At 48.7% G+C, this 18,200-nt stretch overlaps 1 protein-coding gene across 1 annotated transcript in view; it reads left to right on the top strand.

Annotated features, from left to right (window-relative positions):
* EIF2AK2 (eukaryotic translation initiation factor 2 alpha kinase 2) overlaps positions 1-11,667 on the top strand; it is a 36,775-nt gene extending 25,108 nt beyond the window's left edge. The window contains exons 12-17 of the mRNA XM_029051788.2: positions 411-527; positions 3,055-3,232; positions 4,848-4,973; positions 7,003-7,104; positions 10,039-10,101; positions 10,198-11,667. Coding sequence (XP_028907621.1) covers positions 411-527; positions 3,055-3,232; positions 4,848-4,973; positions 7,003-7,104; positions 10,039-10,101; positions 10,198-10,323 — 712 coding nt within the window. The 3' untranslated portion in view covers positions 10,324-11,667. The remainder of the gene's footprint in view (positions 1-410; positions 528-3,054; positions 3,233-4,847; positions 4,974-7,002; positions 7,105-10,038; positions 10,102-10,197) is intronic.
* The last annotated feature ends 6,533 nt before the right edge of the window (positions 11,668-18,200 follow it).

Raw genomic sequence — 18,200 nt, 5'->3', positions numbered from 1 at the left:
GTGCTCTGCACATAGTAAGCGCTTAAATACCAGCATTATTATTGTTATTATTCTTGTTAGCCTTGATTCAGTTACAAACCCGTGGTTCAGGACAGGTGAGGAGACGGAAGGCCAACAGACCTTTAGCTTCCTTAATTTCCTTTGAAATACTTAGGAGTTTCGCTTCCGACTAATGAGACAGCAATTAAGTAATGCTTTCATATTATTGAAAATATTTCTAATGCATTGAAATGGAAAATAGGGGGTCAAATGGTTTTCTGCCCTTGCTGGTGCTGAGGTAAATTTTGGAAGCGGAGGTGGGAGGGTTATTGTTGCCCAGTCCTTTGTTCTTAATTGATCCGTATGTAAAATTCCTTTCCAAGTCGCCAGTGATCTGTGGCGAGTACCTAAACTCTAACCCTTTTCATTAGGAGTGTTGTCCGGGAGGTGAAAGCTTTGGCAAAACTCAGTCACGTACATATTGTTCGCTATTATTCTTGCTGGGAAGGACTCGACTTCGATCCCGAGAACAGCAACAGTAACTCAAGGTAATTCTTTCTTCTCACTTGAATTTTAATGACAGAGATTTCCGCTTAAGTAGTACTGCTAGAAAACAATAAATGACGGGGCTTGTTTTCCCCCCGTTGCTTTTACGACGACATCCCGAACTTCTGTTTGAACGTTTACGTTCGAATTGATTTCCCAAACTTCTGTCCACTCGTTCAGTGATTGCTTAGTGAAATTATAAAATCGAGAAGCTAGTAAAACCATAAAAAAATCAAATTGAATTCCTTGAAAACTTGCATCTGGTTAAGAGGCATCTGCCTGGGGCCAAAACAGTTGCTGTGTTCTGTCTTTATTCCAGTGCTAACCTCTGGTGTAACCAAGGGTCATGGGCTCTCAAGCCCGTTTTGCGGGTGAATTTCAGTCTGTCGGTGGTATTTATTGAGCACCTACCATGTCCCGGGCGCTGCACTAAACACTTGGGAGGGTACAGTGCGACCGAGTCGCAAGACGTGATCCCTGTCCGCAAGGAGCTTGCGGTTTACACCGGGCTTGTTGAAATGCATGTAATTCTTGAATTCTGGATTTATTTTGAACAGTTTTGGTGTCTATTTTATGTCTATCCTAGCCTGCCATTTTGATACTCACACTTTCCTCCATCCTCAAGTCTTTGAGTCTATTTTGGGTATCTGTGTTGTGTTGCAATGTTTCATCACTCGTGGCGTCGGTCCCGTCTCCCCGCTTCGACTCTTCGATTGTGAGCCACCCAAGGGATAAGGACCGTGTCCAATTCCCTCCTATGTATTCTCTCCCAGCGCTTAGTTAGTGCTCTGCCCATATATTTAATTTGCTTTTCAAGAATCAAATGCCAGATTCAGCGGAATTCCCCTGTCCCTCGTCACCACCGACTCCCACGGGCAGTTCTTCCGTTCGAGACTACTTCTAGTTGCAGAAATCTTTGATGTTGAGCTACCTGTAGAGTGTCGACAGGATTTTACAGGAAAGTTTGGGCTGTGAAATAAATTCAGTAGTATTTGTCGAGCGCTTGGAATGTACAAATTGTCAGGTTGTCCCACCTGGGGCTCACAGACTCAATCCCCTAAAGGAGTTGACAAGTCTGCAGGGGTGGGTGAGGTAGAGAGTCGTGACCACTGGGATCCCAGGGTGGAAGCTGTCAAGCAGAGGATTCCTGTCCCAATTAGAAGGTGTCTCTGAGGATTCATCTGTTACCGATTTGTACATTCCAAGCGCTTAGTACAGTGCTCTGCACATAGAAGGGCTTAACAAATACCAGCATTATTATTGCCGTGTCGTACTCTCCCAGGCGCTCAGTACAGTTCTCCGCACACGGTAAGTGTTCATTAAATCCGACTGACCAACTGAGGTGCCTGGAAGCGGCAGAGATGGGGCCACCTCACGAGCTGCAGGTCCGGGGCCACTAGTGGCGGGGAAGCGTCTCCTCTTACGCCGGCGAGTCGCCTCCGGCCCGTAGCGACGCCGTGGACACGTCTCTCCCACAACGCCCCGCCTCTGCCTGCAATCGTTCCGGCAGCGTGTCCCTAGACATTTCTCGGTGAAAATACGGAAGAGTTTTACCGTCGCCTCCTTCCGCGCGGTCGACTCGAGTCTGCGCCCTCGACTCTCTCCCGCGCCGCTGCCGCCCCGGCACGGGGGAGTTTTGACTCGTAGCCGACGGCCTTCCGCTCGCTGGCCACTGCTCGAGCTAGGGATGGAACGGACGGGCCTCCGTTTGCCTCTCCCTAGCCGAGACCGGTAACTCGCCTGAGAGGGTAGCGGAAAAGTGTACGTAAATCAACTTGGTTTAGGCCCTCGGTGCGGGTGGCCGCTATCGAAAGGGATCTGGTGGCCAGTGGTGGTGACCGAGGGTTGGGACCTCTAGCGTCCCCGCACTGACCGGACTTCTAAATCAGATTGTGAATCTGATTGTGTAGATTGTGGAATCGATCGGATTTATTGAGCACTTATCGGGTGCAGAGCACAGTTATTAGAGCTTGGGAGAGTACACCACAGCAGTCTGACAGGGTCGTCCTGCCCACAGCGAGCTTACGGTTTAGCTTACGGAATTAACTTTGGTGTTCCTTCCCAGTCATTCAGTAGTATTTATTGAGCACTTACTACGTGCAGAGCACTGTACTAAGCGCTTGGAATGGACGATTCGGCAACAGACAGAGACGATCCCTGCCCACTGACGGGCTCACGGTCTAATCGGGGGAGACGGACGGACAGAAACAAGACAACTTAATCACGATAAATAGAATCGGTCTTGACGGTCTCCGTTTCTGATATTCAGAACCCAAAGCCGGATGGATATTTGCTTTCGGTCCCTCGCCGAGTAAAACAGCCTGGCTCCTTCCTAGGTGTTTTGGAGGATCTATTGATTCGGCCCCAGATTGAACTGATTGAATTACTACCGTAATGTTTTGGTGTTTGCTACTAGAGGCCCGCGAAATGGGGCCCAGAGAAATTGAAAAGCGCTCAGTAAATACTATTGAATGAATGAATGAAAAAGGTAATCATTAAAAAAAAAATCCATTCTGCTTTTACATTCAGCTCAACCAGGTGCCTTTACATCGTAATGGAGCTCTGCGAAAAAGGGACACTAAGTAACTGGATCGATCAGAGAAGAAACAAGGAATCGGACAAGGCTTTGTCTCTGAACATTTTTCAGCAGATAACGTCAGGAGTGGAATATATTCATTCCCAAAAATTGATTCACAGAGACCTCAAGGTATTCAGAAAATGAAACGTGTGATTACTTTTGGAAGTAGAAAAAGATACTCTTGGTCTCGGAAATCCATTCTCCTACTGTCCCATCGGCTTTCTTCCCGCAGTCGTTATCATCACTGCTATTTTTATGGTTTTTGCTGAGCGCCCGCTGAGCGTCCAGCACGGTTCTCAGCTCTGGGGAAGAGACAAGGGGATCAGGTCGGACACGGTCCCCGTCCCACAGGGGGCTCGCAGTCCGAGTGGGACGGAGAACGGGCATTGGATTCCCGTTTTAGAGATGTGGAAACTGAGGCACGGAGAAGTGAAGCGACGTGCCCAAAGTCACGCAGCTGACGAGCGGCGGAGCCGGGATTAGAACCCACGACCTCTGACCCCCAAGGCCATGCTCTACGGAGAAGCAGCGTGGCTTAGCGGAAAGAGCCCGAGCTTGGGAGGCAGAAGTCGGAGGTTCTAATCCCGCCTCCGCCGCTTGTCAGCCGGGTGACTTTGGGCAAGTCACTTAGCTTCTCTGTGCCTCAGTAACCTCATCTGTAAAATGGGGATGAAGACTGTGAGCCCCATATGGGACAAGCTAATTATCTTTTATCTTCCCCAGCACTTAGAACAGTGATCTACACATAGTAGGCGCTTAACAGAGACCAATATCGTTATTGTTATTATTATTAGAACAGTCCTTGGCACCTAGTAAACGCTTAACAAATACCAGCGTTATTATTATTTCCATTAAGCCACGCTGCTTCTCACTGTTTATGGACACCTAGTGTGGACAGAGCACTGTATTAAGTGCTTGGGGGTGTCCAGCAGATGCAAGATACACATTCTTTGCCTTCGAGGACCTTGTCACGCTCTCTCTGCTCCTCTAAAATCGGCCTGCTCACCCTACCTCATTCTCACCTGTCTCGCTGCCGACCTCTCGCCCGCCTCCTGCCTCCGGACCGGAACTCCCTTTCCCTTCGGATCTGGCAAACCCTCACTCTCTTCTCCTTCGGTGCCTTATTAAAACCACATCTCCAGGAGATCTTCCCTGACTTAAGCCCTTTGCCCTTCTCCCTCTTCCTTATACTTGGATTTTCACCCTACGTTCACCCCCCCCTCAGCCCCACGGCACTGGAGTAGGTATCCACCATTTATCATGATGATAATAATAATAATGTTGGTATTTGTTAAGCGCTTACTACGTGCAGAGCACTGTTCTAAGTGCTGGGGTAGATACAGGGTCATCAGGTTGTCCCACGGGGGGCTCCCAGTCTTCTTCCCCATTTGACAGATGTGGTAACTGAGGCCCAGAGAAGCGAGGTGACGCTCACAGTCCCACAGCTGACAAGTGGCAGAGCCGGGATTCGAACCCATGACCTCTGGCTCCCGAGCCCGGGCTCTTTCCACTGAGCCACGCTGCTTCTCATTTACTTTAATGACCGTCTCCCGCTCTAGACCGTAATCTCACTGTGGGCAGGGAACACGTCTACCAGGTTTGTTATATCGTAGCCTCCCAAGTGCTCAGTACAGTGCGCCGCACACGCAAAGTGCTCGACCAACGAATGGATGAATAGATTTCATCGATTGCTTGATCGAACGGTGTCAGAGAGAATATCTTTTTTTTTTTGTCTTCATTTTAGCCAGCGAACATCTTTGTCGTGGGTGAAAACAACATTAAAATTGGAGATTTCGGCCTCGCAACTTCCCTGAAAACCACAGAGAAGACCATTGGCAAGGGAACAGAGAGGTACATGAGTCCAGAACAGGTAAGAGCTCTTCAATCAGATGAGATTTCTGAACTCATCCGTTCGATTGAGCGCTTACTGTGTGCGGAGCACTGAACTGAGCGCTTAGGAGAGGGCGATCTAACAATAAACAAACTGACTCCCTGTCCACAGTGAGCTGAATAGATGGGACCGACCTCAGACAGTTAAGCGAGGGGAGCAGTGGCCCCCGGCGGGGCAGGACCAGTGGGGAGATGGTGGCGTGGCATATTCCTGCCCCCAACAAGCTCACAATCTAAAGGGACAGACGTTCATATAAATAGATAAATAAATAAATTACAGCTATCCACGTATGTGCCGCGAGGATGGGAGGGAGGATGAATGGATGAGCAAGTAAGAGCGGCGCAGAAGGGAGTGGGGAAAGAGGAGGGCTTAGGCAGGGAAGGCTTCTTGGAGGAGATGGACCTGCGATAAGGTTTTGAAGTGGGGGAGAGCAATGATCTGTCTGATATGAGGAGGGAGGGCGTTCCAGGCCAGAGGCAGGATGCGGGCGAGAGGTCGGCGGCCGCCCAGATGAGATTTAACTTCTCTGGGCCTCAGTTCCCTCATCTGTAAAATGGGGATGAGGACCGTGAGCCCCACGTGGGACGGGGACCGTGTCCAACCCGATTAGCTTCTATCTACCCCAGCGCTTAGAACGGTGCTCGGCGCGTAGCAATTGTTATAATCATCCCATCGTCATCACAACCGCTCCTTTGACTTTGCCTTACAGACACTGTTGCGAAAAAGCGAATCAGTCGATCAGTGGCATTTATCAAGTGCCTGCTGTGTGCAGAGCCCCGAGCTAAGGCTTCGGGAGAGTTGCGATACAACGGCGTGCTGGTGTTTTTTAATGGTATTTGTTAAGCGCGTCCATGTGCCAGGTACTGTTCTGAGCACCGGGGCGTATGCGACGTAATCGGGTCGGACACGGGCCGTGTCCCACGTGGGGCTCACGGTCTCAATTCCCATTTCACGGATGAGGTGACTGAGGCGCAAAGAAGCGAAGTGACTTGCTCGAGGTCACACAGCAGACAAATGGTGGAGCTGGGATTAGAACCCAGCTCCTTCGGACTCTCAGGCCCGGGCTCTGTCCGTACGTCCCTGCCTACGAGGAGCTTACGGTCTAGCGTCCCGTTGGCCAGACTCCTTTTCAAAAATCCATCTTTTCTCTCTGGTGCTCTTTAAATTGTCATGAGTATATTCCTTAGGTCTATTCGGTGACCCTGCCTAATAACAACAATAATAATAATAATGTTGGTATTTGTTAAGCGCTTCCTATGTGCAGAGCACCGTTCTAAGCGCTGGGGGAGATACAGGGGAATCAGGTCGTCCCACGTGAGGCTCACAGTTCATCCCCATTTTACAGATGGGGTAACAGGCCCAGAGAAGTGAAGTGACTCGCCCACAGTCACCCAGCTGACAAGTGGCAGAGCCGGAGTCGAACCCATGACCTCTGACTCCGAAGCCCGGGCTCTTGCCACTGAGCCACGCTGCTTCCCTAATTCTTAATTGCCTAATTCTTGCCTAGTCCTTAAAGAGAAAAGAACAACTTTTTAGTGATTCAAAAGAATGAGTCTGCTTTGAGATTAGCATAGTCTTGTATTATTATCAAATACCTTCAAGTCAATTCCGATTCAGAGTGACTCTACGGATATATTTTCTCCACGTCGTCCTATCTTCTGCCGCCTCGCTAACGGTTCTCCCGTTATCGTCGTTATGGTTTCTGTCCACTTCTCTGTAAAATGTACGGCAAGAGGGAATTCATTTCGAGCGTCCTAGCTCATCCGAATGACGTTAATGATGATGAAACTTTAGAAATCCCAACTGCTTTTCCTTCTAAGAGTTCATTATCTTCACAGTGCATAATCTAGTTTTCTCTGCCAAAATGATATGGTGTTACGCAACGATAACCGGAGCCTAACCCTTCTCCGTTCTAAATCCCTTAAGGAAATCCTTCCCGAGGAATAATTTCCAAGTCCCCAAAAGGCTTGGAGCACTTTTGAATAACCATTCGTGTTTGTTTATGTAGTACCTCTCATCCGCATATGGAACCGAAGTGGATATCTTTGCCCTGGGATTAATTCTTTTTGAACTTCTGCACATCTGCTCCACGGCTTCTGAAGTTTATAAGGTAAGCGATCTCGAAAAAATGATGGAAAATGCATTTTAATCTCCGTGGCGCTGACGGGAATCCTGAGGTCCAAAGAGATTGGTGATTTATCCCCAGGTCACCCAACAGGCAGAGGGAGGAGCCGTGCCTAGGAATCGGGTCTTTGGCCTCCCCGTACCGGGTCTTCTTCGCTAGGCCGGGAACCTCTTTTCCGTCGTGCCGAGTAGAGGCCAGGCCCGTGCCAGAAAGCGGACCGGACTCCGGGACTTTAAAAACAATCGAACAAAACTTTTCCCCACTGCTGCCATTTCTTGGCGCCCCTGTTCCCCTGAGTGGCCAGATCACCAAAGAATCCTGCAGGGTGAGCGAGTTCCCCCTTTCTGCTGACCAGCCGTACGTTAGAGCCTCTTCTCAAGGAAATTCCCCTTCCGGTGATGGGAACGGTTTCGTCTGAGGCATTTGTTAAGCACCTACTTTGTGCCAGCCACCGTACTAAGCGCTGGGGTGGATCCAAGCTAATCGGTTTGGACCCAGTCCGCGTCCCACGTGGGATTCACAGTCGTATACTCCCCATTTTACAGATGAGGTACCTGAGGCCCAGAGAAACAAAGTGCACTCGCCCAAGGTCACACAGCGGACAAGTGGTGGTGCCGGGAAGAGAGACCAGGTTCTTCTGAATCCCAGGCCCGTGTTCTATCCACTAGGCCTTTCTGATTCCTCCATCTTGTCGATAATAGGCGGGATCCTTTTTCTCGAGACCATTCTCCTTGACCTTTTCTAAAGATGAGCTTATTGTCCTCCCTGGACTGATGGAAGCTCAGTGTGGGAATTTCGCTATTATTATTATTATTATTCTTCTTCAGCTGGCCCAGTGACCCCGGGACCACTGATGACAAAGCGGAAGTAGAGATTGTCGACTTTTTTTTTTTTTAACAACCCTTATTATGTGCAAGGCCCTATTAATAATTACGGTATTTTTGAAGTGCTTACTAGAATAATAATAATGATGTGGTATTTGTTAAGCGCTTACCGTGTGCCAAGCTCTGTTCTTGTGCCAAGCCCTGTTCTAAGCACTGGGGTAGATAGACGGCGATCGGGTCGTTCCGCGTGGGGCTCACGGGCTCGATCCCCATTTTACAGATGAGGCAACGGAGGCACAGAGAAGTGAAGCGGCTTGCCCAAAGTCACACAGCTGCCAAGTGGCAGAGCTGGGATTAAAAAGCCGAGTCCCCTGACTCCCAAGCCCGGGCCCTTTCCAGTAAGCCACGCTGCTTCTGTGCTAAGCGCTGGGGTAGATACAGATTCATTGACTTCTCTGGGCCTCAGTTACCTCGTCTGTCAAATGGGGATGAAGACTGTGAGCCTCACGTGGGACAACCTGATGACCCTGGATCTCCCCCAGCGATCAGAACAGTGCTCTGCACGTAGCAAGCGCTTAATACCAACATTATCATCATTATTATCAAGTGGGACCCGGTCCCTGTCCCACGTGGGGCTCGCAGTCTTAATCCCCATTTTACAGATGAGGGAACTGAGGCCCAGAGAAATGAAGTGACTAGGCTCCAGTGGACTGTTCCTCACCCCCCTTGGCTGATCGCTACGAGGTCAGTGTACGGAGCCCACCGCCGCCGTCGCTTTCCAGTCAGGTGGCCTGATCCAGGAATGCCAGAGAGTGGCATCAAAAGAGAAGCGGGGCTCAGTGGAAAGAGGCCGGGCTTGGGACTCAGGGGTCGTGGGTTCTAATCCCGGCTCCGCCACTTGTCAGCCGGGTGACTTCGGGCCAGTCGCTTCACTTCCCTGCGCCTCAGTTCCCTCCTCTGCGAAATGGGGATTAAGACCGTGAGCCCCACGGGGGACCGCCTGATCACCTTGTATGCCCCCAGCGCTTAGAACGGTGGTTGGCACATGGTAAGCGCTTAACAAATGCCATCATTATTATTATTATTATTATTATTATTATTAAATGAGCAGCATGGCCTGGTGGATAGAGCAGGGGCCTCGGCGTCCCAGTACCGGCTCGGCCACTTGGGATCCTGGGCAAATCACTTCACTTGTCTGGGCCCTCGGTTCCCTCATCTGTAAAACGGGGATGAAGACTTGGAGCCCCATGTGGGACAGGGACTGTGTCCAACCCGATTACCTTGGATCCACCCCAGTGCTTAGTACAGTGCTTGACGCACAGTAAGCGCTTAGCAGATATTGTCATTATTAAATGAGAGATGGCAGCGGGGCTTGTGTCGGCAGTCCCCAGCAAGGAGTCGGTTTGCCGGCAGAGGCCTAGTGGGTAGAGCCCGGGCCTGGGCGTCGGAAGGTCATGGGTTCTAATCCCGGCTCCGCCACGTGCCTGCTTTGTGACCTCGGGCAAGTCACTTCACTTCTCTGGGCCTCAGTTCCCTCATCTGGAAAATGGGGATCGAGACCGTGAGCCCCACGTGGGACGGGGACCGTGTGTGTCCCACCCGCTTTGTTTTTATCCACCCCAGCGCTTAGTACAGCGCGTGGCACAAAGTAAACGCTTAACAGATACCATTTAAAAAAGCTCGTTTGGGGCAGGGAATGTGTCCGTTTGTCGTGTTGCACTCTCCCAAGGGCACGGTACAGTGCTCTGCACACGGTAAGCGCTCGATAAAGACATTTGAATGAACGAATGTTCCTGTTCCTCTCGCTCCTCTTGCTACCAAGTGATGTGTCCTATACAGTCCACCCCTGACCGAACAATAGGCACGGTGTTTTAACACGTCTGCTGCAGATCTTCTCCGTTGGAGGGCATTCTTACTCACGAACAGAACGCCCTTCCTTTAGAGAATGTTTTTTGTAACTGAATTTTCCACTCCTTTCTCTAATTACTAAAAATATTTCAGAAATACCTGTGCGACCCAGATGTATCCAAGAGTCGGATGACTGTCCCGAACCCGAAAATGCTTGGTTTTTGAAATATCATTTTGTTAATTTCAGATCTGGGGTAAAGTAAGAGTCTGCGAATTTCCAGCTGAATTTGTCCAACGGTATCCTAAAGAGGTATACGTCATTTTGAATGGATCTATTTAAAGGTACTATTGTTTACATTCACTCAGCATTCTATTTTTCATAATAATGAATCTTGTAACATTTCAGAAAAAACTGCTCCAGAAATTACTCTCCCAAAAACCAGAGGACCGGCCCAAAGCATCGGACATATTGACGTTTCTGAAGCAACTAACTGAAGAAAAAGTCATCACCTATGCACACTATACACATTAAGACTTTTACGTACGAGAATAAGCTCTCGAGTTTGTAGTCGAATACCAACGTTATTATTATTATTATTAGTTGCAAAATTAGATTTACCTTAAAACCTCCATAGCTCCCCGGCGATCAGATAATGTAAGGATTTTTTTTTTTTTTTTTTTTTTGCTGTTTTCGGCTTGCTACTTTTGGTGCGGGTGTAAGACGTTCGGACTGCCCCACGGCAATACCCTACGATACACCTGGCGTGCCTTGAAAATGCGGGTGTATCGGGAACATTTTGTATTAAGGAGTGCACTTTTCCACAGACTTACACGTAACTAGGTCTAGAACTAAGCCCCAGTGTGGTGACCGACCCTGATGAGTAAGTAAAAAATTACTCTGCAAATCCCTCCCCGCTCACTTTTTCCAATTCCTCACCCTTTGTCTCTAGCGACGTTTTTTCTCCCGCTCCCCGACCCTGAACTCTCCCTTTCTCCCTGGGCACGGTTTGCCGGCCCTTAAATGTGCTCCAACGTTATTCCTGTTTTTTAAACCAACCGTAAAGACATCTGCGGCCGACACGGCCCCTCTCCTCTCCACCTGTGGTCCCGCCGCCAAATTAGAGCCGCAGAAATCGGGACAAAGATGGAGCAACGGCAGAGTGAGTGCTCTGGGGTGGTTATAATCTGAGGTACCCTGGTCCTGACGTGTAACTGAATTGTAACTTATCTGAACTCTAACTCCATTTAATTTCTCTGAGGCTTTTAATGGAGAATGCTGAATACAGAAAAACGTTTAGCTTTTGGGGAATTCTTTATTGATTTTTCACAGGCTACGTTCGGGACAGAAAATGTCCCTCATTTATCCCAGCTAATGCTATCGATCTGAAATTTCACTTACGATAGTTAACATCAGAATTCCCCAAATGTCCCACAGATTACCCCTTCCCCTTAGTTAAAATCTATGCCGGGAGAGGGATGCTGATATTTCTGGTTTTTAAAAAATCCTCTGCAACTCCCGAGGGGGTTGAGTGTTTGGAAAATATTTAGTATTTATTTGTGAGATTAGTTAAAATACGTTTTAAACCAGGATCCAACTGAAGAGCTGTAGTGTGGGTTAAGAAAAAAATAATTGTAAAACTTCTATATGGATTAAGGAAACTTTAAAATAGATGCTTTTCAAATCATAAGGTGAAAATGCAACCCAGTGCCAGTGATTTTATTGTTACCTGTGTAATTGATAAATACGGACAATAAATATATAAATAATATATTTTACTTACTGCCAATCGAAAGAAAATGGTAGAAAACCTTGGTAGAAAACAAATGTGGTGAAATAACTTTTTAGCGTAATAAAAACTGAAAGCCTTTTTATGGGTATTTGTTAAGCTCTTACTATGGGTCAGGCACTGTACTAAGCAGTGGGGTAGATATTAGCTAATCAGGTTGGATACATTCCTTTTCCACAGGGGGGGACACAGTCTTAACCCCCATATTACAGATGAGGTAACTGAGGCACAGAGAAACCAAGTGACTTGCCCAAGGTCACGCAGCAGACAAGTGGCAGAGCTATGATTAGAACCCAGATCCTTCTGACTCCCAGGTCCGGGCTCTATCCCCTAGGCCGCGTTTCTTCTCTTAATCTCTGTCTTTTCGTCTTGCTGTTCCGGTGAATTTCTTTATTCCCAGGGTCCACCCGAATGTTTAGGGGGAAATCTCAAACGAGATCGGACCATTTCCGATGAATAGGAATGGAGGAAAAAGCAGGGTGGTTTTGAGCTGCCCAGGGGATTGAGGTCTACTGGCTGGACCTGGAAACTCCAAGGCCAACCTGGTCCTCCTCAGGATGAATGAAAAAATGTAGTGAAATAACTTTTTAGCACAATAAAAACTGCAGGCCTTTATTACGGGTATCTGTTAAGCTCGTACCGCGCGCCAGGCACCGTACTAAGCGCTGGGGTAGGTCCAGGTTCATGGGTTCAAATCCCGGCTCCGCCACTTGTCAGCTGTGTGACTTTGGGCAAGTCACTTCACCTCTCTGTGCCTCAGCTACCCCACCTGTAAAATGGGGATGAAGACCGCGAGCCCCACGTGGGACCGCCCGATCACCTTGTATCCTCCCCGGCGCTTAGAACAGTGCGTTGCACATAGTAAGCGCTTAACAAATGCCATTATTATTATAAGCTAATCAGGTTGGATAGAGTTGGACACTAAATCCCCGGGGTCCCTAGAATCCCCAAACTTAGGGATGATGGGAGGAAAAGTCTAGGTACCTCAGACATACCTAGATGTGAAGCCAGAGGGAAAACTGGATCGGTCTTGGGTGCGCTGCCATTTCCTGCTTTCAGAATCACATTGGGAGGCAGAGAAGCAGCGCGGCTCAGTGGCAAGAGCCCGGGCTCGGGAGTCAGAGGTCATGGGTTCGAATCCCGGGTCTGCCACTTGTCAGCTGTGTGACTGTGGGCAAGTCACTTCACTTCTCTGTGCCTCAGTTACCTCATCTGTAAAATGGGGATTAACTGTGAGCCTCACGTGGGACAGCCTGATTACCCTGTATCCCCCCAGCGCTTAGAACAGTGCTCTGCACATAGTAAGCGCTTAACAAATACCAACATTGTTAAATGGTGTCTTTTCAGGTCTGCTTCAGCTCATCAAGCCCATCCCATGCCAGATCCAATTCGTGGCACGGTGAGCACCACTGTGGCTGCTATTATTCTCGGTCAACTCCAGAACCAGCCGGGCGTATTGATCGAGTCCCGAGCGCTTGGGAGAGTATGGCAAAACAGACGTGGCAGACCCTTTCCCTGCCCACGGCGAGTTTACGGTCTAGAGGGGGAGACAGGCCCGGATATAAATGCATAAATCCTGATTACGTCTAGCGGTGCTGTGGGGCTGAATAAAGGGTGCGCATCCCAAGTGTAAGGGCGACGCAGAAGGGAATGGGAGAAGAGGAAATGAGGGCTTAGTCGGAGAAGACCGCGTGGAGATGCGCCCGAAGCCAGGGAGGGTGAATGTCAGATACGAAGCGGGACGGAGGGAGTTCCAGGCCAGAGGCAGGACGCGGACGGGTCCCCACAGCCCTTAGGTACCTATCCGTAATTTATTTATATTAATCTCTCTCTCCCCCTCTAAATAATAATAATAACGTTGGTATTTGTTAAGCGCTTACTATGTGCCGAGCACCGTTCTAAGCGCTGGGGTAGACATAGGGGAATCAGGTTGTCCCACGTGGGGCTCACAGTCTTAATCCCCATTTTACAGATGAGGGAACTGAGGCACAGAGGAAGTGAAGTGACTCGCCCACAGTCACACAGCCGACAAGTGGCAGAGCCGGGATTCGAACTCATGAGCCCTGACTCCAAAGCCCGTGCTCTTTCCACTGAGCCACGCTGCTTCTCTAGGTCGGAAGCCCGTCGTGGGCAGGGAACGTGTCTGTGTATTGTTGTACTCTTCCACGCGCTTAGGACGGCGCTCTGCACACAGCAAGCGCTCAATAAAGACGATCGAATGAGACGGTTCATCGTAACCACCCGTGGGTTTTACGTATTGCCGGTTGTCTATGGAAATAGGCAGTGGGATAGCTGTTGTGGAAAACCCGACAGAAATCACGGATCCTTCTCCGAACCAGAGCGGGAATATCTAGTGCCGATCCCATTCAGTTTAATGACTCTCTTCCACATCTTGGCTTCACTCTCCATCCCTGAAGTCTCCCGCGAACAGTCGTTCCCAAGTGCTTAGTTAAGTTCTCCCCACACAGTAAGCGTTCAGTAAGTCCCGTGGATCGGTTACCTGGATCCTTAGACGATTTTTCTTTATTGCCTTTGTTCATCACTGGGGAGTAATAATAATAATAATAATAATGTTGGTATTTGTTAAGCGCTTACTATGTGCAGAGCACTGTTCTAAGCGCTGGGGGAGATTTACAGGGTAATCAGGTTGTCCCACGTGAGGCTCACAGTCTTAACCCCCGTTTTATAGATGAGGGAACTGAGGCACAGAGAAGTTACGTGACTTGATATCGAAGCACTTTTGCTTTGGAGGGTGGTTTGGCGATCACACCTCGGGGTAGATTTGAAGCGGCGTGACTCAGTGGAAAGAGCCCGGGCCGGGGAGTCAGAGGTCATGGGTTCAAATCCCAGCTCCGCCGCTTGTCAGCTGTGTGACTTTGGGCAAGTCACTTCACCTTTCTGTGCCTCAGTTCCCTCATCTGTAAAATGGGGATGAAGACTGTGAGCCCCACGTGGGACAACCTGATCACTTCGTATCCCCGAGCGCTTAGAACAGTGCCTTGCACATAGCGCTTAACAAATGCCATCATTATTATTATTATTTGGGAGGCCAGAGATTAAAGGCTGGCTGATTCCAACTCGACCCCCTGAGTGATATCGCTCTGAAGTCGGCAGATGTCTCAAGGAGATAAAAGTATCCAGCCCGACCCTTTGACCTGTCATCAGGTGGTCTAGTTTACCTTACTGGTGCTGCGTTCATTTAGTAGTTAACGATCTCCGTGGATCAACATCTGTCCAGTCGGTTATCCGCCGTCCTGGCGTTCCACGATACGGTGGTTATTTCCTTCGTTTAAATGATAGCCCTGTGAGATCAAAGCACACCGGGCCTAGTCCTCTGGGGATCCTGAGAAGCAGTGTGGCCCAGTGGACGGAGCAGGGACCTGGGAGTCCGACGGATCCGAGTTCTAATTCCAGCCCTGCCACTTCTCTGTTGTGTGACCCTGGGCCAGTCACTTAACTTCTCTGTGCTTCGGCTACCTTATCTGGAAACGAGGATTAAGACTGTGAGCCCCGTGTGGACCATGGACTGTGTCCAACCTGATTAGCTTCTATCTACCCCAGCGCTTAGTACAGGGTCGGGCACATAGTAAGCACTTAACCGATAGCATAAAAAGCAAACAGACCCCCTCAAAAAAAAGGTTGTTTTCAGTTGGTAAAGCGACCAGTGTTTAAAGCACTTTTTGGTGGGAGAGACGCATTCTCAAATGAGGCTACGTAGGCAGTGTTTCCGTAACGCACTGTTTCAAAGATTAAATGGCCAACGTCCCGGGTCGGTTTTTGGCGTCGGGCTTTTGTTTCGGATAGCACGGGGGATGGCCCACCTTAGACGTGTGCTTGAATTGTTTTTCCACTGGTGGTGTCGGTTCGTAATAAACCGTGCCCAGTCTTTGACTCGGTCCTCCTGTGACCGGCACCGCGCACTGCCAAATAGCTTGCCGGGAATGTGAGCGGCCCCGAGGGCTTTTTATGCCATTATGAAATGTGGCACTGTTTCGGTGTAAAAAAGCTCAAAAAAAGTTGAGATCCCAGAATAATCATAATTGTGATATTTAAGCACTTGCAGTGTTCCCAGCACTGCACTACACCCCGGGCTAGATACAAAGAAATCAGGTTGGACACAGTCGCTGTCCCACATGGAGCTCACAGTCCAAGGTGGAGGGTGTAGGATTTCATCCCCATTTTCCAGTTGAGGAAGCTCAGAGGCACAGAGAAGTCGAGCAACTCGTCCAAGGTCACACAGCAGGCAAGTGGCAGAGCCGGCACTTGAACCCGGGTCTTCTGACTCCCAGGCTCGGGCTCCTTCTACCAGGCCCCGCTGTCCCCCGCGAAACCGGGGAATGACATAAGGTAGCACGCTTACATTGCCGAGGCCCAAGCAAAATATTCACCTATTCGAAATATTCAAGCATAATGGCACCTATTAAAATAGACATTTATCGTTTAGCAACTGGTACCTTTTTAGACTCCTGCTTGGTCATTATAGTACAAGATTTGCAGTGTAGCCTCACGTCTCTGAATTCAGCTAGAACTTGATAAGTATGCTTTTGAAGATCCCGTGTTATGGAAGAATTGCATTACTCATTCGGACTTATCCGAATATCCTACAGCCGGTCGATGAATCACTCAAACGCAACAGGATTTTTATATTGTATACGTGCGTGTGTATATATGACCCCCCCCGGCCCATGACCTAGTGCGCAGGAGGACCTGGGTTCTAATTCCAGCTCCACCACTCGTCTGCTTTGTGACCACGGGCAAGTCGCTCCGCTTCTCTGTGCCTCCGTTACCTCGCCGGTGAAATCGGGATTGAGACTGAGCCTCCATGTGATTCGCAGACCGTTTCCAACTCGATTAGCTTGTATCTACGCCCGTGCTTAGTACAGTGCCTGGCACCTAGTAAGTGCTTAAGAAATACCATTTAAAAAAGGATAATATATATACGGTGGCCCTTCGTGTACTTAGAAGGCACCTTTGCCCGTGAAGTTTACCTCTGAGCGTGTGTCCGTGTGGCTGAAAAGGTCAACGTGGGACTGGCCGTCCTGGCTAGTGTTCGGTAGTCCCTCTCAGCAGCCTATGGACAGGGAATGTGTCTATTATATTGTTATACTGTACTCTCCCAAGCAGTTAGTACAGTGCCGTGCACACGGTAATCGCTCAATAAACACAACTGACCACTCTGCTGCGTCCTCAAGTTTCTACACTGTTGGTCGGTGAATCGGTAAGGTTTACGCTGGGCCCGAATCACTTACGGTTATGCTGTCTCGTTTTTGTCCGTCCGTCTCCCCCGATTAGACCGTAAACCCGTCATTGGGCGGGGATCGTCTCTATCTGTTGCCCAATTGTCCATTCCAAGCGCTTAGTACAGCGCTCCGCACATAGTAAGCGCTCAATAAATACTATTGAATGAATTTTTCTGAGGGCCACGTATCCAGGTCAGCGGGACGTTTCCTTGAGTTTTCGTTAGGGATGGTCGGCACTGAATCATCCCCATTCTTTCCCAGTCTGCCCCAAATCTGGCAGGGCAAGAAGGTGAGTGAGGGTGCGGGTGCAGACTGGTTACTACAACCAGATGAGTCTAAAACGAATGTGTGCTTCCTTTATAGAATGTCACGGTCCCCTAAAACCTAATGGTCTAGGAGAGTTCCTAGACCTCGGAGTTGACGGAATCTTTTCCGTGACTTATTTGAAAAATAAGGCCGTTGTTTCTCTGGCCAGCAAATGACTTCTCATTCTGTATCCTCTAAGTAAGACTTCTTTCCTTGTCCCACATGCTCCTAGATGGACCATTTTATGGGGATGATATCGTTACTCCGTATAGAAAGTAATTTAGACATTAAATCGAAAGGGAAAAGTGTGGCCCACTGACCCCTAAATAGATGAACCGAGTCCTTAATACAATATTCATTAACCATTCTCTTGTGAACTTTAATATTTACATACAGTAAAAAAGCAGTGATGAATAAATAATAATAATGTTGGTATTTGTTAAGCGCTTACTATGGGTCAAGCTCTGTTCTAAGCGCTGGGGTAGATACAAGGTCATCAGGTGGTCCCACGTAGGGCTCACAGTCTTCACCCCCATTTTACGGATGAGGTAACTGAGGCCCAGAGAAGTGAAGCGACTTGCCCGAGGTCACACGGCTGACAAGCGGCGGATCCGGGATTAGAACCCATGACCTCTGACTCCCAAGCCCGGGCTCTTTCCAAATAAATACTGTGCCAAATTCTTGATTACCTTGTTTCAAAACCTCCCAATAGCCTGGTAACAATAATTGCACAAATTCTTAGAATAGCTCACAAGTCTCGTTAGCATCTCCATAATCACCTTGTGTTGTACTGTACAGTCCCAGCGCTTAGCACACTGCCCTGCACGCAAAGTTCAGTAAGTACTATTCACTGATTTAATTGGGCAACTACATAACACTTGGTTGAATTGGTAGAACACACTGTTTGCTGGCTGCCAAACCAGAATAAAAATAGAAAGTTAATTAGTTTTTTCCCCAGTTTTAAAATAGGACTAAAAATAATCATTAGTTTTACAAAGAAAATTTCTATTTCTTCTATACGGAAAGAAAAAAACCCTCTCCACCAAGTCTCTGAAATTTCCCAAACCGAGTGTCAT

The sequence above is a fragment of the Ornithorhynchus anatinus genome, chromosome X1 (assembly GCF_004115215.2).
Source record: "Ornithorhynchus anatinus isolate Pmale09 chromosome X1, mOrnAna1.pri.v4, whole genome shotgun sequence".
NCBI lineage: Eukaryota > Metazoa > Chordata > Mammalia > Monotremata > Ornithorhynchidae > Ornithorhynchus > Ornithorhynchus anatinus.
The sequence above is the reverse complement of the archived record's forward strand: the minus strand, read 5'-3'. Positions and strand labels throughout refer to the sequence as shown.